We start from the raw sequence: 26,300 nt of genomic DNA on the forward strand, positions 1-26,300 counted from the left end.
GAAGCCGCACGTTTAGCGGAAGGACTACAACTCCCAGCATCCCCTGCGGCGGCCTGGGACTGCAATTCCCAATCAGCCCGCGCCACCCGACTGAAGGGCGGAGCAACAACATGGCGGCCCCCGGAGCTGGTGACCCCCAGGAAGCCAAGAGTGGCAAGGCCCCTCTGGCTCAGCGCATTGATCCAACTCGGGAGAAGCTGACTCCTGCGCAACTGCAGTTCATGCGGCAGGTACAGCTCGCCCAGTGGCAGAAAGCGCTACCACAGCGGCGGACTCGAAACATCGTGACCGGCCTGGGCATTGGAGCCCTGGTGTTAGCTATCTGTATCCGACCGGACTGTAGAACCGAGGGGTAGGGGAAAGGGAGCGGAGGCGCGTGGGAGGGCATTGTGGGGGTGGTGGAAAGAGCCTGAACTGTGAAAGTTTTGACCACTTGTAAGGCTGAGTCAAGCGTTTAATTGTACCTTGTTATTTTAAGTTGCTTTTTAATTGTGATTATTAGTAATAACGGAGGAGGGGAGGAGGGTGGAGGCCAGGGTTCAGAAGAGCAGAGGGCAGAAGATGGAGTCTTTGGTTCGAGAGAATGATGGTAGGGTAGTAGAGGGTTTAGGAAAAGCTAACGTGCATTTTCCAAGTGGTTTCCTGAACCCACGTTCCCAGATGGTTACACCTTCTACTCAGTGTCCCAGGAGCGTTTCCTAGATGACCTGGAAGAGGAAGCCAAAGCTGCCCGCGCCCGCGCCTTGGCAAGGGCATCAGGACCCTGATCCAGTTGAGCACTGCACACTTCCAACCTGCTGGAGCCCATGACATGATGGGTGATGCCCCATAACCCTGTAGAATTGGAAACCTATTCACAGCATTGCTGGTCTTCTTACTAACCTTGGACGATGACTGAGCCCAGGAAGCCAGAGATTTATGCATTTCAAGGCCAACTTCACACTCACTGTGTGCAGGGACTGAGATTATAGTTTGTTTCCTTGTTTGAGAGCTGTGATCTTGACATTTCTCAAGCTTCTGACTTTATGATTTACCCCCTTCCCCTGTCAGGGTCTTGACTGCTATGGATGTAGGGGAGGCCGCTCTGTGCAGTGTTAGAACCTAAAGTGGGTTAAAAAAATAAACTGTGTCTTCTCCCTTGGAGCCAAATAAGTGTGTTGGGACTGAGGGATGGCATGACACTTCAAGATGGAAAGATCTGTAGGCAGTAGATGAAGCAGTGGCATGCCCGAAGGAGCTGCTATAAATGTTTAACTAGAATTACTTTTTCTTTGAGATTTTTCCGCATGCTTTAGGGTGGGGAAATGTCACTGGGCTCTTTGAGACTAAGTCATGTTTTGGGGAAGGTCAATCACTCTCTGCCCTGTATCCCCAAGAACAATACATCCTTACTCACTTGTCTGCCTTTTTCCATTCCGAGAGAGGTAGATGAAGGATAAGAGACATACAGCTTTCTTCTATTTAATTTCTACTGGGTCCTACCTGTTTAAGTCAAAGATGAGGTCTGGATGGTATCTTAGCTTGGTGAGGTGGATCATTGACTTGCCAGTTTCTTCATGAATGGCTAGCTGGAAAGAAGCCAAAAGGCTGGGCGGCTTCTACCCTGCTTCCCATTGTGAGAGGAAAGTTCCTTCTAAATCTTTCCCTGCCTCACCCAGAACTGGCTTTCCCCCCAGTTCTTAAGGCACCACATATACAGATCCAGAGCCCTGGTTTCCAGCATTTTTATTGGTTGTTAATTCTGGTGTAAGAACACCCCCTCTGTTTGCCCATCTGGGACTGCACCCTCTAGAAGCACTTGGACTTGGGTGGGACTGCTTAGTGGTTGACCCTGAGCTGGGGAGGTGACAGGATGAGCGTGGCAGGCTGTAGGGCCAACACCTCTGCACACAGCAAATAGTTCCCACATTCGGCTCCTCTGCAGCAGAGCAGCACTGTCCATGCCCCTCTGGCCTTCTACTCCCTCTGTGCGGGGGCCTCCCTTGCGCAGTTCTGTTGGTCAGCAGCTTCTGAGAGCACAAGCTCCATGGTGGTTCTTGGTGTGGGAGAGACACATGGCTTCTGTTCTGAATTCACTGGGGGGAAGGAAAAGGCACTGAAGAAACTTCCAAAGTGGCAGGAAGGTGAAGCTGCAACCAGTTACCATTCCCAGGCTCTCCCTCTCTTGGGCCCGCCCTCACCATCCTGCCAACATCCCCGGCGAATGTCACCCCCTTGCTTGCCCGCTGCTCCTGGGAGCCGGTGCTGCTGCCACTCAGGGAGTTCCTTCGCATGATGCCTGGTGCAGGATGGGGAAGGAGAGCAGCACTGAATGAGGGGAGGGGCCGTGGGGAGAGGGAGGCTAGTCCCCCCAAGCCAAGGGGTAGACTGCCAGGGCCTGGAAGAAAGCCAGGTCAGTGGGGAGGGGGCACGAAAGGTGGAAGCTGGTGTCCGAAGTCTCACCAGGGCCTGGGGGCTCTGAGCGCTGCAGGCTGTTTCGGCGGGAGGTAGGGAAGCTGCCCTTGGAGAGGCGCCGCTGGCGGCTGGACAGCATAGCCGCTGGTGCCACTATACCCGGTGGGGGCTGCTTCCCAAGCCGGCTGTACAAGTCCTCAATTTCCTTTTTCTGTAGTGTCTGTAGTGCCTCCACCTCTGACAAGTGCCTGAGGACACACATGAGCACGTGAGGCTGGTCGTGTTCTTTGCACCCCCAGTTGAACCTCTTGTCCTCCCTCCTCCCCAGACTTACTTCTGCCGAAGACTCTGCAGCTCAGCCCAGAACTCCTCATCCTCCCCACTGCTCTCTGACTCCTCACTGCTCAGACACAGGCTGCTGTACGAGTAATTCATCCATACTGGGCTGGGATGGCTCAGGGGTGGGGGACTGCCCCCCAATCTGGATTCCTTCCCATCGTCCCCTTCCTCCTCAATTCTAGCCCCCAGGCCTTCGGCTGCACGGTCACTCTCGGCCAGAGCTTCCCGGGCCTCTGGCCCACTTCCAGCACTGTCTTCTGTGTCTGAGCTCTCTGAGGTCAGCTGAGGAGTAGGAGGCTTCAGAGAACCAGAGTGGACTGAAGATGTTGGTTGCAGGGGCTCAGCTGGTTCCTTGGATGAAGTCACTTGGAAACGCCCAACAAGTTGGGGCTTTCCTTCTGCAGAGAGACAAGGAATTGGGATGAGGAAGGTTTATCAGTGGCTAGATATAAAGAGGACTGGAGGTAGTGGTCAGAAGCCTCACCTTCAGAGATGGGTGCTAGTCTAGCTTCACCCAGCAGTGGCCGAGCTGGATTGGGAGAGGCCTGTAAAATGTACATCCTTGAGGGAAATGATCTAGAATGGAGCCCCCTTAATTGTCCCTCGTGGTTTCCTACTCACCTCACTCTCCACCTCAGTTGTCAGGAGTGAAAGCCTCTCCTGGTCACAAGGAGCAAGGGGAGGGGGTGGGGGCAGGCTAGGTAGGGGACCTGGAGGGGCTAGAGGAGACTGGGAAGGGACCCCAGGGGAGGAGTCCAGCAGGGACTGGGCCACGGTCATCACCGCCAGGGAGAAGGCACTAGCCAGAGAGAGGAGAGGAGTGGCTGTGGTGGACGGGAGGGGAGAATCTGGGGGGCATGCAGCAAAAGGAGGAGGAGTCGGGGTGACCTGGGAACAGCTAGGAGAGAACGCAAGTGGAGAGCTGGGGAGAGAACTCTGAGGAAACTGAGAGGCTGGGAACTGGGATGCACAGGGGGAGAATAGAAGTGGAGGGCCAGGAGAGGGTGGAGAGAGGTTTGAGGAGTCCTGGGAAGACATTGGGGAGAATGGGGAGGGGCTGGGATGACATGTGAGAGAAGTGATGGGCAACACAGAGGTTCCAGGGGGAAAGGGAGTTCCTGGAGAAGATGGGGAGGTAGCGAAGGCTGCCCAGCAACTCTGCTCCAGGGAGGTGCTGCTCTGGAGCTCTGCTGGGGGAAGGTGTGTTGAAATGCCCGTCCCTCCTGGTGCAATCCAAGGGCTGGGCTGGGCTGAGCAGGAGCAGGACTGGATACGTACCATTGGTGGGGTCTGGGAGAGGTCCGGGGGTCACAGGCAAGGGCGCTGGCTCCCCCTGAGGGACAGAGAGGGGCCCTCCGTCACAGTGGAGCAGCAGAATCTTGGAAGGCTTCAGCCTAGAGTTCTTAAGCTGGGACCCATGAACTTCTAGGAGTTCATAGATGGTCTCAAGGGATTCAAAAGTGTATGTGCTGAAATATTTAGAGGCAAAGGGGCATGATGTCTGTAACTTAGTGTCAAGAGGTTCTGGGGAAAAAAAATTTTTTCCTCATACATGGAGAGAGGAAGAGAGAACGATAGTGCTAATGTGGCAAAACACTAACAATTGGCAAATTGGGGCAAAAGGTACTTAGCAGTTCTTTGCAACTTCTCTGTAAGCCTGAAATCATTTCAAAATAATGAGTGAAAAGCTAAGTGTGCATGGAATACTGTTTTCCAGAACAAGGGTCTATGACTTTCACCTGATTCTCAGATGGGGTAAGAGCCACAGGTTTGGGGTACCAGAGACGAAGGGGTCTGGCACTGGCAGAATAATGAGGTCTGGGTAGAGTCCATTCCCTTAGAGGTGCCCAGAGGGGTCTAACCTGGGGACTCAGGGGATCATCGGCAGTCTCCACAGGACCAGTATCTCTCCTCAGCAGAGTCTCCACTCGCTGTATAATCTCCCGAATCCGGCTCAGGAATCCAGCTCGCTCCGAGGGCAGAATGAACTCGTTATAAACCTGCAGGGGTCAATAGGAAGGGGAAAGCGGACTCAGTTAATCTACTCAACCCTCTTCCCCCCCATCCTCGGAAATCAACCCTTCACCCCACTGTTCCCGCCAGCCACCAGTCCAGAACAAGTGTGTGAGTCTCTGCTGCACGTTGTAAGGTGAAATGCAGCTTAGAGGAGAGGCGCGCCAACCCACAGGAGGCCGCACACACTGGGTGCTGTTCATGTCACACTGAGCACCAGCAGCAGCTTTCCGGGGTCTCTATTAACTTCCCCATTTTAGAGCTAAGATAACCAATGCCCGGGACCACCAGCCTTGCACCCAGATCTCTGAAGTCAGAGTTTGCGTTCTTCCCATCAGGCTGTCATAAGTTTTAAGCTCTAGTAGAGCTTAAAAAGCATACCACATAGCACTCCCACCCCCAAAAGTTAAGTCAAAGTAAGGCAGTAAATGTAAATGTCATAATTCCACCAACATAAACTGCACCAGGCAGGGTATTAGGCGTGGTGAGGAGGACAGGAAGCAAGGCTCTGGTCTTGAAGGAGCCCAGAGCCCAGCAGAAGGTTCACACATGTCAGCAGGCCACAAGTTGGCCCATGGGAGGTGAGGCATTTGTGACTAAGGTAAAAATGCTATTCTCGGAAGTGGGAAGGGAGAGTTATTTAATATAAAGTTTCAGATTTACAATAATAAAAAGTTTCAGGGCTGTGTCACAACAATGCATATAATTAGCACCATTGCACTGTGCACTTACACATTCAACGTGGTACATTTTGTTGTTTTTTTATAACTCAAAAAAGCTACTCCAAAGAGAACTGGTCATACCACCCTAGGGGACAGGAAGCTTAGATGCCTGAGCCTGGCAGGATGAGTCAGAAAAGCAGCTTTCCCATGCACCTACAGGTGTGCACAGTTCTCATAAGTGCTATTGTATCACCCACTTCTCATACATACTATATCACTTCTCGTCACTTATTTTGCAAAGATGTTCTGATATGTAATTATTGCCACCTAGACTTTCCTGATGAGTAATGAAAGTTCAAAGAGGTTGAGAAACTTGCCCAAAGTTCCAAAATTGGCAAACGACAGTTGAAATTTGAACTTAGGAGACTGGTGAGAGCCCACCCTTTCCTCCACCACCCTGCTCATCAGGAAGAGCAGTCCAGCCGTGGCAGAGAACAGCACCATGGCAGCTGTGCCTGAAAGCGCATGGCACATTCACCAAACACGAAGACTTGAGTCTGGCTGAGAGCACCTGAGCTTCCCAGGCTCTGCCCCGGGATCTGGCATTTACTCTAACCATAGGAAGCTACTTTTGGGGGTCAAAAAGCAACAAGATCAGCTCTTAGTTTCAGGAGAATTTTGTTGCAGAGGAGTTGAGGGCATGCTGGGGAGAACCTCCCTAGCCTCTACCGAGGACAGTGCTGAAACCAGGGTGACTGGAGAAAAGACTGGAAGAGTCAAGTGGATTGACGGGGAAGGTGATAAGCCACGTGCCAAATGATATTCTGTCTTTGTCCCGGACACACAGAAAGTGACAGAGGAGAGGCGTTTGACAGTTCCCGGAACCTGACATTTCTCCCATTTCCTTCCCTACTTCATCCCAGAGACTGGCATCCACTCCCCTACCTGCTCCACGCCACTGAAACAGGTGCCCACAAAGACTGTCCCACCCACAGCCAGCACAGCTGTAGTCACCGCCCTAGGCAGTCTCCTTGGACCTCTCAGTTTTCACCATCACATCTGGGTTGCCTCCTACACTCTGGCTCCATCTCTGTCCTTCAGTGATGTATCTCCCCCCAGTGCTCACTGAGGAATTGGGGGTTTCCACTGAGACACTCAGGCCCTCTCCACCTTCTGCACACTCAGTCCTTTGCTGATGATTCCTAAACCCGCCTCTCTCCCAGTCCTGCCTGCCCCTTACCTTGCTGCTGTAAAGCATTTTGTCATGTCTACCCCTCTGTAATTCAATTTCAACCTGACCCCTAAGAAAGAACTAGTTTCATTTCCAATACCCTCTGTCCTTTGGTGGTCTACTCCATCACTTTCTCCAGCCACAAGTAACCTACGCAACCCCCTCTCCTTAACTCCCTATCGAATTCAGCAAATATTTACTGATGCTGTGCCCTGTACTGTGATAATACTGACTGGATTGCAGAGTAATTTATTTTCCTGAAGCAACTCCTTTTCTCCACCCTGCCCCCATAATCCATTCTTTCCTTGCTCCTCATCTGGTTTTCTATACTCACCTGTGCCCCATCTCCAACCTCCTCCCACATCACATGGCAGAATGAAAATTTATTTTCACCATGTTAATTCTTCAGGCTGTCTATAATCTGACCCCACTCTACACACGCACATACATACACACCTCCACAATTCTACAGGGATCCCTGGTTCCACTAACTGGCCTCTTCACAGAACTCTCCCGGTCCCAATATCCCAAGTCACTCCCTACTTCCATGCCTTTGCTTATGCTGTCCCGCCACTTTCTACTCTTCACTGCCATTCTTACCCAATGGTCAGGACCTTGCATACAGTCCACCTCTGCCCCTGGTCAGGACCTTGCATACAGTCCACCTCTGCCCCTGGTCAGGACCTTGCATACACTGTACCTCTGCCCCCTGCAGCCCCAGCCCATGTTTTACTTAAAGCCACACGATCACATCTAGCATGCACTGAACCATAGCGTTTGTGTATACCCTCTCTTGCACCAGTTGAGAAGTCAAACCTCAAAGGATAAACAGTCATCTCCCAACATAAGGGTCAAGTCATCTGCAGCACTGAGCGCCACTCTGCTCTCAAGAACCCTGGTTGTCGTGTAGGGTGCTGAAGGAGTTCAGCACCAGGGGCCATCAGGAGGGAGGCTGTTGTCCCAGACCATCTCGTGCCCTCACCATGGCAGCTGCAATCTCTTCTGGGCTGTCCCCATCCAGATCAAATCGGAAGGTCACCATCTTGCTGTTGTGCGTCTGGAGCTGGCACTCAACCACTCTGTCATTCTGGTCTGAGACCTTCGGAGTTAAATCAGCAGTGAGGGGAGGTCAAGTCCTCTAGTCTCATCATGTGTCCCCACCCTCTCCAGCCAAGTGACGCTGGACAGACGAACTGGAGAAGCTGACTCAGACTTCAAAGTCTGGTAGTAGAAACCAATCCAGCTGCCTCTTGTCACAAACTGCTACGCCCCAACCCCCTAATCTCTTGTTGGCACTGTAGATTATTCCCCGTCTCCTGTGATCCTTACTTACACTAGTGACCCGAAGCCGGGATCTGGGTCTACGCCGGGGATTTCTCCCTGGTGGTCTTCTCATCCGTCCCATCCCTTCTCCCACGTCGCTAAGACCTGATGCTGCTGCATCTGAGGCATAGCTAGGAAGGGGAAGGAGAGAGGAATGTCAGAGCAGACACTGAGCTCCCAGAGCTCTACAGAGCTCTGTAGGTCTCACCCCTGCACCCCAACTCAGACCAGAACGCACCTGTCTCCAGGGGGAAAGTCACTGCCAGGGCCAGAATGTGAAATGGATAGGGCAAACGCCTGAAACAGCAAGTGGGTTCATGAGCTCAGAGGGAAGTAATTGGTGGCACCCAGGAGATGCTATCAGGGATACTGGGATGCTGGGGAGATGTAATTAAGGAGATGATGACAAGCGGGGTGGATTTTCAGGGACATGGGGCCAGGTCATGGGGTTGGGTTTCATAAAGAGAGAGATAGGTCGTAGATTTGGAATGGCTGGGGACCCCCACCCCAGGTGACCCCTCTCACCGAGGGCAGGCAGAGATGGGGCTCAGCGGGGCTGGATGGCACCCCGATAGGGGGCTGAAGGGCAGGGTCTGAGGCATCCAGGAAGCCAGAGGAGCTGAGGTAGCCATCAGTCTCGCAATCCGCTGGTTGGAAGGGAGGGAGGGGATCAAAAGGAGAAATAATGGGGTGCATTGGCTCAGGGGCTGCCTAAGCAAGGAAGGAGATGGGACAGTTCTTTTCCAGGAAGAGTGGAGGGCAGGGAAAGAGGCAGTGTTGCTGGGGGGCAAGGCAGAGGGGCTTGGGGTGCAGGCTTTAAGACTGGGGTGACTTACAGGTGGTAGATGAGTAACTGGCATGGCGGAACAAGAAGGGCTGATGCTGGTCTGCCTCTGGCTCCTCAGACTCAGGGGAGAAGACACTGGGGGGACCAGGAACCCTGGGGCCAGTTGCTGGTGGGGGTCCTGGCACAGGGGGCAGGGTCTCCAACTCCCTAGCTTTCCGTAGCTTCTCTCGCTTTCGCTGGATGGCGGCCACCCGTTCACGCACTGCACGGGCCACTGGCTGGTAGTCAGCCTCGCAGACCAAGCCCAGGGCCACCTGGAGTTAGGAGGGTGAGGAATACAGTTTGGGATTCTCCTCAAAGACCTATCAGGGCAACTTATTGTGGCCTCCAAAATATGAGAGGAAGGGAACCAATACTAATAGCCACTGTGTTCTTCTACAGGCAACTACATTTTCGCCATTAGATCCTCCTTGATAGTCTTTTAAAGTGGGTCTTATTAATCCCATATTACTTACTACTTATTAGAAATAAGTAAAGTAAATGACCCTTTCATGAGTTCGTAGTTACACAGATGATCTCAGCTGAAGTGGGGCTGGGGGAGGAGAGACATTTGGCAATATCTAGAGATATTTTTGGTTGTCGCAACAGGAGATAGTCTAATCAGTCGATTTGTTCAAGGATTCTCAACATCCTACAATGGCCAGGACAGCCCACCCCCACCCCCAATAAAAAGACGTCAACAACATTAAGGTCAAGTACACCTATAAGTAATGGATGAGGATCAAATCTCCTATCAGGTCTGAACTAGGTCCTGGAGACCACATTTCAAACTCAATCTCAGGTTCTTGATAAAGAACCTCTAAAGATGATCTCCCTGCCTCGCAGCTGCCACTTTTCTGTTAAGAATCTCCCCTTCCCATCAGGCTTCCTAAGACAGTCCCCCCCACTTCCACTCCTATGCCGTGTACCTGCATGTATGTATGACTCTCATGGTTCACCATTATCTGCATGTTCATTTCACATGAGCTTTGCTGGGCATGTAAAGGAGGGTGTGTGTGTGTTTTGTTTTGTTTTTTTTGTGGGGGGTGCGGACCTGCCTTCAACTCCACTAACCTGAGCTTTAATTTGCCTCTGTCACATGTTTGGACCTCGAGCAAGGTGGTCAACCTCTCTGAGCTTTCACACCTTCATCACTAAGTCAGGATAAACAATTCCATTTAGGGCTGGTAACAGCAATCAAATGCATGTGAAAATACTCTAGGTAGGGACTGAGCTACTAAAGAACCAAGCACTGTAGAGGTAGAAAAATCAACAGTCTGTGCCCTCAAGGAGCTTATAATGTTATAGAGCAGAAAGACAGGAGGATCTCCTGATAGAAACAAGACTCCGGGTGCTGGGTCCTGCAGTGAAGAACTTGCTGAAGTAAAAAGAAGCTTTAATTTTCACTTGAGAGAGGACAGGCTTCCTCATACTGATGGTTCTGAATATGGGGAAAGAGAAAAGACTGGAACAGTGAAAAAATGAAAAACAAATAAATGGGAGAGATGGGCATCCCAGGCATATCAGACCAGCAGGAAGGAAAGCAAGGGGGCGGGGAGCCTCGGGATTCTGTAGGGGGTTAGTTCGGTGAGTCAGGACACGGGTGTACGCAGGTGGGCCTGCGAGGCTGGCGGGGAGGGCTGGAGACACGTGCAGGAGCCAGAGGGGCGGGCCAGGGCCGCGCCCACCCACCTGGCCCCACCCTCGCGGCCTCGGCCCCTCAGGTCTGACCTCCACTCACCATCTCCTGCGCCACCTCCTCGGCGGCGTCCCGGCCCAACTGGAACAGGAACTCGATGGCCTGGTTGTCCCGCGGACGGCCCCCGCGCCGCGCGTCCTCCATGCGCAACCAGAGCTTGAGACCCGGCTTCTCACCGTCGTCCTCCTCCGCCAGCTCCACGTGCACGCCGCGCTCCTCGCGGAAAAAGGCGTGAGCCAGCAGGTCCTGGATGGTGAGCCTAGAGAGCCTGGATGGTGAGCCGGGCGCCGCGGCCGCCAGCCCCCAGCCACCTCACCGTGCCCTCCTCAAGCCCACCTCTCGTTCTTATCCGTGCGGATGCAGCCTTCAATGATCTCCTTCACCTCAGGCATCTTCACTTTGTTGAAGCTGTTGGGCTTTGTGCCCTGGGGGAGGGGGTTGCATGAAGCCTGCGGACTTCAGCGCCCCAGTCTCCGATCCACCCTCCCCACCAAGCCCAAAACCGGTTCCTGCGGTCGCAAAGGCCGCCGACTGCTACTGGGATGTTTGTTTGCAAATCCCAGCCCCACCCCCCTTCCTCCCAGTTATCCGCTGTATGACCTCGAACAAGTCTCCCGCTGAGCCGGTTTGTGTAAAACTCAGGGCAGAACTTCCCTGACTCTCCAGGAGCAGCCGTGAGGATGGCAGGGGGCTTGAACGTGAAATCATTTGTAAACTCTAGGGGGCGCTACACGCGTGATTCGCCTTAGAACAACTTGTCTCGGAGGCTGGCGTGCATGCATCCACTATCCTGCAGTGTTCGCCCGGGCACCTACCCTGTTTTCATGAACGATCATTGACAGAGGACTGGTTGGAGCAGGAAAATGGGCTGGGAACCTAGAATTCCCTCTCCTCTCCGCCCCCTCTCACCGAAGTGACCTTGCGGTAGATTTGCGCAGCATTCTGGCACTCGGAGTAAGGGTACTCGGAGGTGGCCATCTCCAGCATGCACATGCCGAACGCGTACACGTCCACCGCCTCGTCATACTTTTCCTCGTACATCTCTGGGGCCATGAACTCCGGGGTACCTGTGGGATCCACAGCAGGCATCAGGCTGCAGGGCCTCCCCTCCCATGCCATGCCATCGCCATCGCTTCCCCCAGGTTGGCAGAGGCTGGGAAGCAAGCCCTGCACGTTCTGCTCTGCCACTGATCAATCCTTGCCCACCAGGGGGCTTACGGGGTGGAGGTGGGGGGGGGCGGCCAGAGGTCTCCTAATTCTGTGGTTCTCAAACGACCCTGCGGAGGAGAGGGGGCCCCCAGGCTCTCTTCTGACTTGGGGAGGGATGAGTGGCAAGGAAGGGGACACACCAATGACACTCTTGGCAAAGGAAGCGCGCTTGAGCGTGGCCAGGCCCAGGTCTCCGATTTTGACTGAGCCAGAAGGGCCTGTGATAAAGACGTTGTCGCACTTGAGGTCGCGGTGCAGGATGGGGGGTACCCGGGAGTGTAGAAAATGAAGCCCCCTCAAGATCTGACGGCTCCAGCGCTGAAGGACTCGGGGCTTCATCTCGCGGAACCGCCTCAGGTACCTGGGAGAGGAGGCACAGCCAGAGTCCAGGGGGGCCACACAGGCAGGGAAGGAGGGAGCCCCACTGGGGTGTACCTCCAGCTTTCCCTCAACCACCATTTAGACATCTGCCAGCATTCTAGGCAGAAGCCTGCTTTGCTCCAGGGAGAAACTGAGTTGGGGGTGTGGTAGGTAGACAGGAGGTTACAAAATGGGCCAGGCAGTAAATCACAGGGGGCAGGGGCCAAGGTGCCTTGGGAATGCAGGAAAGGATGACTAACTGCCCAGCGCATGGGGGAGGGCTTCACAGAGGAAATGACTTTTGTGCTGTGTCTTGAAGAAGAGAAGGATGAAAAGGGACAGAAATGGAGACTTTCCAGGCAGACAGGACACCCGTGCTCAAAGGCACAGAGACAGCCAGTGAAAGGGCAGGCTGGGGCGGGGGTGGGGGCAGTTTGCTGGGAAATCTGTTTGTCTGGAACTTTGGCAGAAGATAGGGTGGATCCTAAAGACTTTGTGAACAGGTCAACAAGTGTGGACTTTATGCCCAGGATAGTGAGAAGTGTTGAAGGGGTTCTAAGGAGGGGGATGAATAGGTCAGCTTCCTCCTGCAGAGGGTTACCCCAGGCTGCAGAAAGACTAGAGAACATGGAGAGGAAGGTGCTGTAGGAGGTTGCTGCAGGAATCCAGACCAGTGATATGGCAAAGAGGATGGGCAGCGAAGGGTCAGTGGGGAGACATAAACACTTGGAGATCAGTGGGGAGAAGGAGATACACCAGGTGGAGAGAGGAGGGATCTGGAGAGATGGAGAGTCTGGACTGGATTGTTAAATGCTGCCATCCTCCAGGGCAAGGACATGGAAAGGGTGGATGAGGGATTGTGAGCTTGGATTTGGACCTGGGTGTAGAGTTTGAGGAGCCAGGGAGAAGTTCCAGAAGTGGGGACCTCCCATCACCCTCCCACCACCACCACCACTAGGTGCAGAGCTCACGTCTTAAGCGTGCCCGAGGTCATGAGTTCGGTGACCAGCACGATGCAAACCTGGCCCCTCAGCACTGATTTCCATGAGTCATAGAAGCGGACAATATTGGGGTGCTGCAGTCCCTTGAGCATCTCCACCTCCTCTGAGAATCTCTGCCGCTCAGCTCGAGATAGTTTCCGGGTCTGTGGGGTGGGAGTTATGCAATACGTCAAGCACAGGACCCCCATGAAGAGGGAAATGAGGTTACTCCGGGTGGGGCTAAAGGGAGAAGTGAAGGTTGGAACAGAGGGGGTTGAAGAGTTGGAGCTAGGACAGTGGGATTGTTCTTCCAACTGGCGATAGATCCCCGAATTCCTGGTCCACCCCCTTGGGTTGCTCTAACGACCCTCCAATCCTGGTCCTGGGGCCCGCCCCTTGGACCCCCACCGGACACAAGCGTCTTTATGGAGCCAGGTCTGGAAGCCCTGGGCTCAATAGCGCCTTTGTGGCTGCCAGGGCCAGCCGTGTGGCGGGAGGGGGTGCCCCAGTGCTTGGCAGTGGGCAGGCAGCAGGCGGATGGCGAGCAGAGAATTGGGACCAGCAAGGGGGCTGGCCCTAGAAACTGGTAACTAACTGCTCGATCCAGACTGGAGGGCTGCGGAGGGAAGTAGACAGAGAAAGGATCCAGGACCAGGTGCCAGGAGACTGCCCCCAGCCCGTTCTGCCCCATCTCATCTCCCTCCCCCGCCACCCTCCAGTTTGGCTGCCTCTCCTAGCTTGGCCCAGGGCCTGGGGCGCGGCACTGGCAGGCACTAGGCGCAAGCCCGGTGCCAGGGCTCCAGGGGAGGACCCTTCCCCCAGGCTCTGTCCCCCGTTCTGAATCGGACTTAACTGGGTTCTCCCTGGTGCGAGAAAAGTCCTGCAAACCATCGTTCCCCAAAGCCCACAGGGTTCAGATGCCTTTGAGTTTGGAAAGTGAAGCCTAGGTAGGCAGAGGGATAAAGAGCAGGACTGGACTCAGGCCAGGGCTAGAGTTCTGTCTCCCCCTCCCCCCGCTATGGAGAACTCCAGAAGTCTAACTGCTTAGGAAGGGACTTGGGAAGCCTTCAGGAGGTGGAAGGACCCTACTCAAGCTCTTGGCCTCCATCACCCCAGCATCCTAATTCGCACACCCAGAGTGAGGCAGAAGGAGGACCCCGGCCACACGGAGGGTCTGAGGATTTCAGGGAAAGCAAAAGGGACAGTGAGTTCTTCCCTGCAGGAAAGTGATGAGGCCACCCTCCTCATCGGGACTGGCTCCCTATTCAGCTTCCCTTTCGATTTTCCAGCTCTCAGACTATGGAGGCTTCAGAATGGGGACTCCAAAGCCCCCATAGGGGAAGCACCAGATACCACCTGTTTCATTCTCCTTGGGCAGCCCTTAGTCAAGTCCACGGAAGACCAGAGCAAAGGACGAAGGAATGTCTGGACATTTCACTGGGAAGACACATCCCTCCCTCGCTGCTGTCCCCGGGGTGACCCATCCCAAGACTTCCTAAAGGTCCCGTCCCGAGGTGCGACCGCGGAGATACCCAGCCACACCTGCAGCTCACACCAGGCCACCTCCACGGTGGTGTCGGTGTCCAGCCCTCGATACACCGTCTTGAACGAGCCACGTCCAATCTCGATGTCAAATTTAAGGTATCGGCCGTCCGGGGACGTGGCCACCGCCTGGGTCTCGGTGTCCTCCTTTTCCTCTTGTTCCCGCTGCCGCTCCAGGGCCTCGGCTTCGGAGACCCTCGGCGGTTCCCTGGATCCGGGGCCTCTCGCGGAGCCCGCGGGCTCCGGGTGGGTGGAATCCGCGGCGTTCCCCGGGGATCCTTCGGTCCATGTGCTCTCTGGGGGCTCTTTGGAGCTAGGCGGTGGGCTTCCCGGGGGGCCGGGACCAGCAGCGCCCGGAGGATCTGGGGACTCCGGAACGGGTGAGGCGGACTGGGACCAAGAGCTCAGCAGCCCCAAGTCGACTGAGCTGCGGCGGCTGAGACGGGAAGAGCGCGGCCGGGGCTCAGCCTTCCCCGAGAAGCGGCGCACCCGGCGAGGAGGGGGCCCCAGGCGGGGCGGCCCCGCGGCGGCGAGCGGCAGCGGGGGCCGCAGAGCCAGGTCGGCCTCTGCCTGGGACATGGGGACCGCGGTCTCTGGGGTCGGGGGTGCCAGCATAAGGAAGAGCTGGCCACCGCAGAGCAGCGACCGGCGGCTGGAGAGGAGGCGGCCTGACAGGGAAACTGGGCGGGTGTGCAGCTCTCGGGCCCAGCCGCCGGGGCCCCAAACCCTGGCTGGCCAGCCCCGCCGCCCCGCCTCCAGCCCCGCCCCCTGTACCCCCCAGAGCCGCCCCTCGGCGGCGAGCCGTCTTCGCGGTGCTCAAGTCCACACCTCAGCCTCCGCCCCGCCCCCGCCCCACCCCCACCTCCTGGGGCACCCGTTTGCAGTCCCATTCTCAGAGGGGTGCGAGGTTGTAGGGGTGCTCCCGCCCTGGGTGCGCAGAACTGTTTGAGCTGGGGAGGGGTGGGGTAAAGGGGTAGCAAGGGAAAACTTGACCTTGGTTCCCCGGCTCTAGAAAAGGGGGTAGTTGGGGGGAGGCTACCACCGCCTGCAGGCCCCAGATAAAGTAGCGCCACTCCTTCCCATCGTCCGGAGGAGCCCCAGGCCGAACATGCTGAGGTCAACGGAAAGGTCCGGGTTTTCTCCGCGGCGGCGCGGGCCCTTTGCTGGGGCACAAAGATGCACCCCAAGGCAAGTCCCTTTCCCCCTGCTAAGGAGTCAGTCACCCAACCCCTCCACCCCTCTACCTTGACCGCATCCTGGCCCTGGCCAGAGCGGCTGTTTTTGCTATGTGGGCCCTCTTTCCTGCCTCTCACACTCGCCAGTTTCCAATAAACCAAAGTCCATATCCGGTATGCTTTCCCTCTGCTCCCCTTGGCCTCCACTACCCCACCCAGACCGGGGTGGGAGGGAGGAGCTCCAGAGCGCTTCAGGTCTTCTCGGGGGAGATAGTGAGAGTAGGGGAAACCATTAAACTAGTCAACTCAGAGACAGAAAGCAGGCTGTCCCCAAGCTGTGTTCCATCAGTACTCCCCCACACAGCCCACCCAGCAAATGCAAAACCACAGGCTCACTGGAGCCCGCCAGCACTGGAGCACATTTTCACTGCCCCTCTCATTGCTGGGATTCACTCAAGGGTAACAATCCGTGGTCCTCTGGGGCCCATTCAGGAGTCAGGAGTACATGCAAAGGCACGCAGTGGGGTTGAACTTTTTTAATATCATAAATCAGTGTCCCACCCTGCCTTTCACTGTCAGGCCCCTACTTGGGCCTCTTATCTTCATACTGCCTGGAAGGCTGCCTGCAGCCAGGGCTTCCCCCATCCCCTGGGAAGGATCCAGCACCAGCCTGAGAGGGAGGCAACAGCAGCTAAGGGAGTAGGAGGGGGAAGAGACAGATGCTTGTGCAGGTGTGTGTGTGTGTGAACTTATGTGTGTGAACATATGTGCAGTGTTAGATTTACAGAGCCTGGCTCAGGGCTAACTAGGATGGGAGCAGAGGTGGGAAAAAGAGAAGCACATCTTTTCTCCCGGTTACCTCACCCTCACCCAACCCAGGGACAGACACATGGGGTAAGTGGGACCCCATCCCTGGACTAGAGCCCTTTTGAGTCTGGTAGAGGCAGAGATCCAGCCGGTGGGGACACTGGGTCTGTCTCCCTTTGAAGCCCTGTCAGGGTAGGAGGTAAGAAGGGCGACAGGTATTGCTAGAAGAACTTGACGCCTCGGCCATCGCTGACAGTGATGATTTCGGCTTTGTGCTCCTGCTGCAGGGCCTGTAGAGCGCGCAGTAGGGTTGCCTCATCCAGCCCATGGAACTCTGGACAAGAAGAAACAGGTAGTAAGGGACAGTCAGCAACGTAAAGCCCAAGACTCTGAGGAGAGTTGTCTAGCTGGAAGCTGAGACTTCACATGGCCAAGGTAGGCACGTGCCCTGTACACTGCTGCAGCCACCACCCATCCTTCCCAGGCACCCCTTGGGGTAAGGGGTGGAAGACAGTCTGAGTCAACATGAGATGAGTGCATGTTTATTTCCCCCTTCCTGGTCTTCTGTCAGACTCATGTGCCCTCACCCTGTGTCTCATGCAGGTGAGTGACAAACTTTGCTTGTGGGCCACAGAGAGGACCCTGATTGACAATCAAGCCTAGGGAGATAAAGGCCTTTGTCCCTGGTCACTGTGTCCAGAGTCCAGGGACCCTTAGTCACACAGGTACCCATCATAAGTATATGAAGCATAGCCATACCTCTGGCCAGAAGACATCTTAAGGTTCAACACAGATATCTGCCTTTTTCTCGTTAAAGGAAACAGGCTGAGGGCCAAGGGCCAGCTGAGCACTTGGAGATACGGGAAGACACTACAGGGAGATGTGAGAGGCAGGAGGCAAGCCCTAACAGGCCAGCACACCACCTCACCCCCTGTGGGGCCCAGCTCCAGTTCAGGAGCTTGCTTTCTAAGGAAGCCTCCAGCTCTGCTCAGTCTAAGTGGTGGGCTGGGCAAGGCTGCAGCGGCTGAAGTCATGGCATGATGGTGGGAGTAGCAAGCAGAGGCCTGCAGGGCAGGGGAGGGGAGGTGTGAGTGTGTGGGGGTGATGGCCAAGAACTGTAAATGCTGTTGGTACAGCCGGGGCCTGGCAGAAATGGGAGGCATCCCTTTCACCCAGCTAAGATTGGAACTTTTGGTGATCCTAGGGATGAGAATGTGAAGTCAGAGATAAAAGAGCTAAGAGAGCAGTACTTACACTATGTAAAAACCAAACACTATACAAATCTTTGCCTGGCCAAAAACCAAGGTATTTAAAAGGGCTGGGAGTGGGGGTGGGGATGTTGGCCCAATCCCTTCAGCTGCCGCCCACAAGTCTTGAGCCCTCTATAAGAATAAAGGGTGAAAGGAAGCCTGAGTCAGCAAGGAGTGAGATTTCAGGATTAATCCCCTGCCCTGGTTCCTCATTCAACATCTACACCAGTAATTCTTAACTTTTCACAGGTCACAGATACTCTTGAAAATCTTGTCATATGAACTCTGTCTCTAAAAGAATGCACATACACCCACACAAAATTTGGGAGGGTTTTTGCACAAGCATTCAGGTGGCTTATGAAACTTTGGACATGGGTTAAGGACATTGCATTTTAGTACTAAGAATTTAGGGACAAATTCTCTGATTTTCCTTGAATGTCAATTAAGCACGGCCTGGAGCAGGATTCAGATGTCAAAACTGGGGGACAGGATTACCCTCATCCTCTGTGTCTTCCCCATTGGTCAGTTCATACAGGGTGAACACGGAGTTATTCTGGCCGCTCCTGGAAACCTATGGACACAGAAAAAAGGGACTGAATAAGAACCAAGGATCTCCAGTTCCACCTCTGTGATCCAAGAATGGTACCTATTCCCAAACCAGGGCTCAGTGGTCCTCTGAGAGGAGTGGTGTAAACCACAAACCGTACAGGCGCTATATTTATATGTGTATGCGCTCATTCAGAACGTCTGAACGCAGGCGTTCACGTGTGTGAGGGGTCAGCTCTCATTCTGGTTGTTTTCCTGTTCATACAGGGCGGTGTATCTGTTATATTTGGATTGTTGACTCTTCTTTCCCGCACCTCACTCCCTGAGGAATGTTATGGGCTGGTGGTAGCTGGGAATTTGGGGGAAGGAGTTTGTCCCCAAACCCACAGTGGTTCAAAATGTCCCATTCCTGTTGTGGACAGCCCCATCAGGGTGCAGTGGGAGAGGAGCCAGTTTTTTTTTTCCCCCTTCCTTTCCCCATTTATCTTCTGTGGCCAGCGGTTCCAGCCAACAATAGTACTGGTGGTTCCCAGTACAGCCTTCTCCAAACACGGCCTCACCTAGCCTCTGGCCTCCTACAGGCCAGAAGTTCTACTGCAATCTAATTCAGGCAGTCACTGAAAGATTTGCCTGGAGCATCTACACTTCCTCTTTCTTGTCCCCTCCCACTTTGCTCAGTCTGGATCTGGAAACAAGGTATCTGCTGAACACAGACATAATGCTTCTTGCCACTTGGGTCCCCGTTGGCAGGACAGTCTCACCCACTGATAGATGAGTTTCCCCCATTCTTCTGGCCTCCGCCACATGATCAGGAAGCTAGACTTATTCTTATCCAACCACTCCAGGTTCCCTGTAAAAGATACTTATGAAAGCATCATGCTCTAAAATGGGACAAAAAAGCAAAAAGGTGGAGCAGAGAGGAAGAGACTCAACTTTCAGAACAAGAAACTAAGGTTTGCCTTACTATTACTATCTACAAGACATCCTTTTATCTTTTACCTCTCTTCAGGTCTTAGGACACAGGTGGAGAGGTGTCCATTTTGTATAAATTGGGGAGGGGTGGCCCTCCCTGGTGGCACAGCGGGTTAAAACGCAGCATTGAGAATCTAAAGCTACTTCTGCATGAGTTCGATTCCCGCCTGCCCCGGAGGTGACCACATGGCGTGGCAGACCTCTCCTGACCCGCCCGCTGCTCCCCTCAGCAGTGTACTTCGTGGATCTGCCTGTTCTGTTCCCCACTCTGTCTCTGGTGAAGCCTCTCACCGCCCCTGAGCCTCTGGCCTGTGCCCCAGTTCTGTATGCACAAATAAATAAATCTTTAAAAAAAAAAAAATTGGGGAGGGGTATGAAAGGACCTGGGGAATTGGGCTGTCAGCTGTACAGAACACTCTGGAGGAAAAACATATTACTGAAGGGAAAAGACTTCTGCTAATCTCTTCTCAGGAAAACCCAACTATGAAGAAAAATAAGAATTTGGGAAACAACCCACCTTTCTTCCTCAGTTCCTCTAATACGATCTGGATTGATTCCACAGGGAGCTTTCCTGGTTTAATGTTAAGGGAATGGCATTAGTGGAATGAACTAGGTGAGATAAAAATTCTCTGTCAGTCTCATGCTGAGAACCACCTGCCCCTGTCCTCTTCCTCCCACACACATATATGTGCAATTAAACTTTCCAAGAGGATATAAGTTGGCATTTTCTGGATACTGGGGGGCGGGGGGGGGTGAGGTTAATAGAAACTAGTTCTGTTACAAGAAACAGCTTTAGAAAATGAAAGGTAACTACCATTCCCCCTCACCCACTGTCCCCTCTCCTTCTTCAGCCTTTATATCTTAAAATTCATATTCTAATTATGAATCAGGCAGCAAAAACAAATGACCCTTACTTTCTGGGAGGAGGGGAGTAGGCATAGAAAATTACTAAATGAAGTACCAACGTTTGAGCTCACACAGAACAGGAGACTCAAACAGCCAAATGAGTTGAGCCTGAGAAGTTTGGGACTTAAGTTTCAGGACAGAGATTCTAAGACCTGAAATTGGGTGTTCAGTGCTGCCTAGGACAAGAGAGTTTGGTGCTGCATTTGAGTTGGGAGCTCAGGGCTAACTGCTACACGTTCTTGCTCTTTCCCAGTTTCCGTGTGGGTGGAAAGCTGCCTACGGTGGGTGAAGAGGGTGTCTGAAACCCGGTACGTGGGGCAGTGTGGAAGAGCACTGTGTGGGCTGTGGAAGAGCCTGAGAGGATACGCTGTAGCTTCACGTTGTTGAAGAGCGGGCTCTCCTGGGCTTCCATCACCGTCATGCTGGACTGTTTATGCAGGCGGCAGAAGGACAGGACCAGCGAGCACCAGGCGGCCAGCTGCTTCTGCCGAGTGTCCACGTTCGGCTGTAACCTGCCGGGTGAAGGGGATGGGGCGCAGAATTAGAGGGCGTGAGCGGGCGAGGCAGCACTTCCCGGGAAGAGCGCAGGGGAAGAAAGTGAGGTACTGAGGGCAGTGGCCACCGGGTGCTTTCTCCCCTTCCCCCCGTGAAGCGGCAGGGCTGAGCCCAGGGCCCAAGGGCGGGGAGGGAGGTTCTGCGGGGCTGCGCGGGGTCTGAGCCTCACGTAAAGAAGGGCGGGAAGCGATACTGCCACGGCCACTCGAAACTCATCGCCATCGTAGTAGCCCAGGAAACCCGGAACCTCCGGGCAGTGGACTTCCGGTCTCCGCTTTAGCACGTCCGCGCAGAAGGCGCAGCAGAAAGGTTCCGGGGTGCCCGCTTCCTTGTCTACCGCTCACTCGCTGGTCTCCTAAACGTCTTTAGAGCAGGAGGGAGCCCGAGATGTTTCTGATTCAGCCCCCTCATTGAAGGGCAGTGCCACAGACTCCTCCAAAGTGGCACTGTTTGTTAGTAGAGCTGCAGATAGAACCCAAGACGCCACAGCCCAGGCTAGGTTTGCTTCCACGATGTTGAGCTTCTTTTAATCACACCGCTGTTGTCAATGGCCATTTAACTTAAATGCCTCCCAATTCCCTAGTCTCCTCAGTTCCCATATCCATTGACCCCAGCCTTTCTCAGTCTCCTCCAAGACCCGTGGGAACACATTTGTAGCTTTCATCACTTGAGACGTCTCTGCGTCTGTGATTTAGAGCTGCGGACTTTAACCACGGTCATGTGTCTCTCATCTCTCTCATGTCCTTACCATTCTAGTCTCAAGTCCCAAGACCCCTTTTGGTTTTACCTGACTCCTTAACAAGTCTAGACTATTCAGGTCTGTACTCTTGCTTGTCTACCTGCTGATCAGTCTCCAAATAAGGATTATTGCCCCCTGCCTCCCTCCCCACCTAGGGAACCCTGAGTATTGCTGGGAGAAAAAGAACCAGAACAAGCTGATTGAGTCCCAGGTTCTGTAACTAACCCCAATGCCTGGCTCTCAGTCCAGTCCAGTGATTGTTTTCCTTTCACTGGCACACCCCTAACGACAGTTCTTCAAACCTTCCCACACATCCACCTGTCCAGTAGCTGATCCCCTCCCCCATAATTTCCCTTTTATGAGACTGAGGCCATGCATGTGAACCTAATTGTTCCCTGTCACATTTAATTCATCCTTCAAAAAATTCTCTTCACTTTTATGCCTCCCTTTTGAACTACAAGGAAGACTTGTCTCTTCCTATACAGGGCCAATACTTGGGTATGTCTTCTTGCTGCTCCTTTCCAGCATCCTCCAGGACTTCTCTGGAGAAGTTTCCCTCTTTCCCTTTTCCATGGCTCCTCCCCAAGTCTATAAACATGTTCAGATCATACTTGAAAATATGTAGTTTCCTGCCTGTCTGATCTCTAACTTCCCCCCATCCAAGTCCATCACTCATTGTGCAGAGTTTCTGGTCCACACAGGTGCACAATAAATATTTGTTGAATGAGTGAATGGACAATTCACTCAACAGTGTTCTCTCTAAGGGCATTGTCTCCTTTGCTTCTATGGCACTGCTGTATCCTCATCCACCCACTGTCTCTCTGATCTATCCCTTTGTCACCTTTTCCCATGTACTTTATCTTTCTTAAAAAGATTTATTTCTTTATGCATACAAGAACTGGGGTACAGGCCAGAGGTGTGGGGGGTGGGGGGAGGATTCACCAGAGACAGAGTTTCCCCATTTACTTTAAATGTGGGTATTTCCTAAGAACCTTACCTCAGCCTTCTCATTTTCAATACCCCCTTTCTTTCTCATCTCTAGTGACTTCATATACCACTTCTGCACAGAAGTCTATATTACCAGCTACAACCTTTCTCTACCACCATGACTGATCCAATTTCCAATTCTCTGTGGGGCCTGACAGTTGTTCCATTGTGTTCCATTGTTATCTCCTCACATACATCCCTTTGTGTATGTCAGCTCCTCTTCCTAATGGCCCTTTTCTATTATTACTTCCATTGTTGTCCTAGTAACTCAGGTTCACTCGTTCAACAAATACTTGTTGTGCGCTTGTGTGGACCAGGAACTCTGCATGATGAATGATGGACTTGGATGGGGGAAGGTTGGAGATCAGGCAGGAAATAGAACGACAGAATATGTACAGAAACTGTATGTATTTTCAAGTATGATCTGAACATGTTTGTAGTCTTGGGGAGGGAAAAAGGGAAAGTCAGCTGTAGCTGCTCTTCTCATGTCCTTCTGATCCAACTCCCTCCCCTATTTCTAATCATCTCTGTTACTTGTACATTATTTTTCCATTTTGTCATTTGCCCCTCCTTTGGTCATGTCCTTATTTCCTTAAACCTGGGATACTGCAATAATTTCCTGAGGTAAATTCTTGATTCACCTCCTTTTGTTTTCTCTGCCTTAGAGGAACACACAGCATCTAAAGACCAATTACACAGTCACTCTCCTGGTCACACCTCTGCTAGATGTGACTCTCTCTCCTGTGTACTCAGATGACATTTGGTTTATACCTCCCGCCTGACTCTCATCACACACCCTATTTTTGTGTACATGTTAGCTCTGCTACAAGATGAAAACCACTGAGAGCAGAAACCAGGCCCTACCTAGTGTGTATTTCCAATATAATATGCCACTTACATGGTCTTATCCCAGCATGCTCTTGTTGTTTATTAGTAAGATACATAAAGGCAGATACAGCTAGAAGAGGCTAGATGTATTCATGGAAACAGCAAAGTTTCATCTCAGGTGAAACTCAAAATATCCCAGCAAAGTATCTGTCTCTTGAAAGACAGATATGTCTTGAGAGGAGAAATGTGTCTTAGAGAGTCAATAAATATATTCCAAGAAGCATGCAGGACTCTATCTATGGAATAGACATGCTGTCCAGGAAAAAGTATGCATGTACCCAGAGAGGCAGATATTTCAACAAAGGGTGAGAAAAATCTCTAAAAACGCTCCAGGGATCAAGGAATACACAACTGTCTTTATGGAGATGTTTTTCATGACCTCGCAGGGAGAACTGAAGTGAAGCTCCCCTGATGAAAACAGCCTCACTTCCAGGGACGTATAGGAGCGTCAGTACACAGAAAGGATGAAGCTCAGGAAGTCTAGGTATGTCCCCCCAAAGTACCAGTGTGGTTCTAGAAGCTAATAGCATCCAACTAAAAACTAGTGGTTGCTATGGAGACGACAGGTGTCTGACCCCAGGATCCAATCCTTTCTTGCTTCTAGCTCCTTCCAGGTCACGTCCATCTTCTGGTTGTTGACTTTCATGGTCACCAGGGGGCAGTGTTCCGCAAGCTGTACTCACCCTTCCCCCAACTCCCTCCCCCCCCCCCACCCCCAGAACAAGATAGAATGAGGGCAGGGGACCTGGAGGGAGAGTCCTGTGGTGAGGAGGCCCCTCCTCCACGTTTCTGAACCTTGAAGGCCATAAGGATGAAGACCTGTTGGTCAGATGAAAGTTTCTATTTCCAGGCCCTGGGAGTAAACTGAGCCATGCAGGAGAAAACTCAGGGCTCCCAGTTGGTCCCCCTTCCTTCTTGCAGTTTTCACAGCAGAGATTCCTCCCTATCGCTTCCCCCACACCTCTCCAGCAGCTGTCCAGACCGGAAGGGAGTCTCTTCCTGCATTTATCCTGGAGCAGGGTTTGGATTGGGGCAGGAAAGGCACCGCCTGGGGAGGAAGTGGTATAGGGGTGTGACTTTCAGGTGTGGGGGAGGGGAATGGGGGCAGGTAAACCAACAAAACAGTGGGATTACCAAAATTCTTGAGTTTTGCTGCCCAGAGCTGAGACAGTACCTGTGAGAAAGGCAGAGACTGGGGGAAGGATACAAACCCCTGCTGGCATGGGGAGGACAATGGACAAAAAAGTTTTATTTTGAAGATTAGAGAACTTGTACGATCACCCCATCCGGTTTTCATTTCCACTGACCCATGGATCTTCGGTGAGGGTGGGAGTGAGAGGAGTTGGGAAGGAAGAGGAGAGGACAGGGGTGGCTGCTGAGAAGTTCCTGCCACCTAGGCTTGGGCCTCGCTGTCTTTACTCCTCCACACCACAAGGGTCACAAGGAAGGGGATGAGGCAGATGGGAGCTATGATCATGGCCAGAAGCACTCCTTCTGGGGGATCTGAGAAGGTGGGCTGCACCAGAGAGCAATTGGCAAAGTGGATCTGGTGAGTTTCAAGGATGATCTGTTCAGCCATGGGATTGGGGAAACTCAGGCCAAACTCCTCTGCCTCATGCTCCAAGCAAGCTCTCAGTTCGCTGTAAGGCCTGGGGGAGAGGACGACCAGTGTGAGGGAGGGGTAATCCCAGAGAGAGGCGTGCCACAGTCACTCAAGGCCCACCCACGAGGAGCTGGGCCCCCAACCCAGCAAAGTTCCTACCTGCTAATCAAAGCCCAGTCGCACCAGTCTTCTTCCACAGAGTCCATATGATTCTTATAGCCTTGCCAGCACAAGTAGATATTTTTCTCGTAGATCTCCACCCGTTTCCCTGGGGGCACAGATGCAGCACATTGACCAAGCCCCTGCCCCGCTTCCAAGCTCTCTGGTACTCCCATCCCTGGGCAAATACTGGCCCTGGGACTGGGACATGAGGACCAATGCCTTCAGAGGTGGGAATCACCAGGAGGATCTCAGAAAGCAAGACCTTTCTAGTTGAGGGGAGTTCAAACCTTCCAGCCAGGAGGTTTTTAATGCCTTCTATGGGAGCAGCACTTCCTTCCCAGCCTGCAGGAGTTTCCACATAACCTTTTTCATTCTAACCCACTTACGAGGTGAGCCAGTGTAGAGTGGGCAGTGAGGGGTGAGAGGGAGGGAGACTGCAAGTTTCCCTAAGAGGGAACAGAGGGCGTTTATTGGGGTCTCCGATTAAGTTTGGGGCCTGCCTGCGGTAAAGGGACCCTCCCAGTAGTCCCGGCCGCTACCTCCTGGTCCCAGATCACCTTCCCACTGCGCCGGCACGCACCTTCAATCTGGGGAGGCATGTCTGGGGAGGCATGAAGCTGAGCCAAGGACTCCTGGGGCTTCAGGACAGCTGTAAGCAGAAATGGGAGAGGGAAGTGGGACGAGGGGTTGCAGGCAGTGGAGCCTGGAAGAGGAGGTGCTTGGGAGTTGGAGACCCTCAGAAGTTCTGGCTACTCTTGAAAGGGAAAAGGAATAATCCAGGTCCGGAGGGGTGGGGGGGTGCCTCGGCGCCTGGAGGCGAAGGGCTGGTCCCGGCTCCTTTCCCTTCACGTCCAGGCCCAAGCCCCCCCGCTCCTCGCCAGCCCCAGACCGCCGAGGATTTCTTCGCGAGGCCCCGCACCCCGGCTTTCCCCAAGCGGGCGCTCTCACCGCGAGCGGGCTCGGGCCGTCCGAAGGACGGCGCTGTCCGCACCCTCTCCCCGGAGCCCGTTCGGGCCTCGGCCGTCTAGCCCCTTTCCCCTCCAGGGCCTCCCGAGCCTCCCGCCCGGGCCCGGGGCGCGGCGCTCACCGCCCAGCAGGAGGAGGAGGCGGAGCGCAGCCGGTCGCCCTGCGC

General features: G+C 53.6%; 4 protein-coding genes across 5 annotated transcripts in view; 1 reads left to right on the forward strand and 3 right to left on the reverse strand.

Annotated features, from left to right (window-relative positions):
* The first annotated feature begins 92 nt into the window (after positions 1-92).
* On the forward strand, positions 93-1,263 carry LOC101627027 (cytochrome c oxidase assembly factor 3 homolog, mitochondrial). Its single transcript, XM_004684140.2, has 2 exons — positions 93-324; positions 661-1,263. The coding sequence occupies exons 1-2, from the start codon at positions 111-113 to the stop codon at positions 765-767; spliced, it is 321 nt and encodes a 106-aa protein (XP_004684197.1). The 5' UTR covers positions 93-110; the 3' UTR covers positions 768-1,263.
* Positions 1,264-1,708: 445 nt separating this feature from the next.
* On the reverse strand, positions 1,709-15,241 carry WNK4 (WNK lysine deficient protein kinase 4). 2 transcript variants are annotated; one of them, XM_012726687.1, is made up of 19 exons: positions 14,579-15,241; positions 13,028-13,200; positions 11,837-12,057; positions 11,397-11,554; positions 10,824-10,912; positions 10,530-10,746; positions 8,799-9,063; positions 8,488-8,609; positions 8,201-8,259; positions 7,973-8,093; positions 7,622-7,738; positions 4,596-4,733; positions 4,012-4,066; positions 3,355-3,920; positions 3,218-3,278; positions 2,729-3,131; positions 2,443-2,642; positions 2,181-2,278; positions 1,709-2,075 (listed from the first exon to the last, which is right to left on the reverse strand). In XM_012726687.1, exons 1-19 carry the CDS (start codon positions 15,191-15,193, stop codon positions 2,073-2,075), a joined length of 3,681 nt encoding a protein of 1,226 aa, XP_012582141.1. In that variant the 5' UTR covers positions 15,194-15,241; the 3' UTR covers positions 1,709-2,072. The 2 variants fall into 2 exon arrangements, with proteins under 2 accessions (XP_012582141.1, XP_012582140.1); XM_012726686.1 differs by having other exon boundaries at positions 3,355-3,923.
* A 1,032-nt stretch (positions 15,242-16,273) lies between these two features.
* VPS25 (vacuolar protein sorting 25 homolog (S. cerevisiae)) lies at positions 16,274-21,045 on the reverse strand. The gene is made up of 6 exons (XM_004684141.2): positions 20,959-21,045; positions 20,601-20,746; positions 19,846-19,899; positions 19,118-19,206; positions 18,306-18,381; positions 16,274-16,894 (listed from the first exon to the last, which is right to left on the reverse strand). The coding sequence occupies exons 1-6, from the start codon at positions 21,009-21,011 to the stop codon at positions 16,782-16,784; spliced, it is 531 nt and encodes a 176-aa protein (XP_004684198.1). The 5' UTR covers positions 21,012-21,045; the 3' UTR covers positions 16,274-16,781.
* Positions 21,046-24,632: 3,587 nt separating this feature from the next.
* The window catches only part of RAMP2 (receptor (G protein-coupled) activity modifying protein 2), an 8,887-nt gene continuing 7,219 nt past the window's right edge, over positions 24,633-26,300 (reverse strand). The window contains exons 2-5 of the mRNA XM_004684142.2: positions 26,256-26,294; positions 25,749-25,817; positions 25,166-25,274; positions 24,633-25,052 (exon numbers count right to left, since the gene is read on the reverse strand). Of these exons, the coding sequence (XP_004684199.2) occupies positions 24,797-25,052; positions 25,166-25,274; positions 25,749-25,817; positions 26,256-26,294 (473 nt within the window). The 3' untranslated portion in view covers positions 24,633-24,796. The remainder of the gene's footprint in view (positions 25,053-25,165; positions 25,275-25,748; positions 25,818-26,255; positions 26,295-26,300) is intronic.

The sequence above is a fragment of the Condylura cristata genome, unplaced genomic scaffold (genome assembly GCF_000260355.1).
Source record: "Condylura cristata isolate star-nosed mole 26May11 unplaced genomic scaffold, ConCri1.0 scaffold00017, whole genome shotgun sequence".
NCBI classification, from domain to species: Eukaryota; Metazoa; Chordata; class Mammalia; order Eulipotyphla; family Talpidae; genus Condylura; species Condylura cristata.

Coding starts and splice junctions, on each gene's coding strand:
- LOC101627027 (XM_004684140.2), top strand. CDS start 111: ATGGCGGCCCCCGGAGCTGGTGACCCCCAGGAAGCCAAGAGTGGCAAG. Junction 325..660: donor AGCCCTGGTGTTAGCTATCT/GTATCCGACCGG, acceptor CCACGTTCCCAG/ATGGTTACACCTTCTACTCA.
- WNK4 (XM_012726686.1), bottom strand. CDS start 15,193: ATGCTGGCACCCCCGACCCCAGAGACCGCGGTCCCCATGTCCCAGGCA. Junction 10,913..11,396: donor TCTACCGCAAGGTCACTTCG/GTGAGAGGGGGC, acceptor CCCCTCCCCCAG/GGCACAAAGCCCAACAGCTT. Junction 3,132..3,217: donor ACTAGCACCCATCTCTGAAG/GTGAGGCTTCTG, acceptor GTCTCTCTGCAG/AAGGAAAGCCCCAACTTGTT.
- VPS25 (XM_004684141.2), bottom strand. CDS start 21,011: ATGGCGATGAGTTTCGAGTGGCCGTGGCAGTATCGCTTCCCGCCCTTC. Junction 20,747..20,958: donor CGCTTCCCGCCCTTCTTTAC/GTGAGGCTCAGA, acceptor TTCACCCGGCAG/GTTACAGCCGAACGTGGACA. Junction 16,895..18,305: donor GGAAGACACAGAGGATGAGG/GTAATCCTGTCC, acceptor CTTCTTGTCCAG/AGTTCCATGGGCTGGATGAG.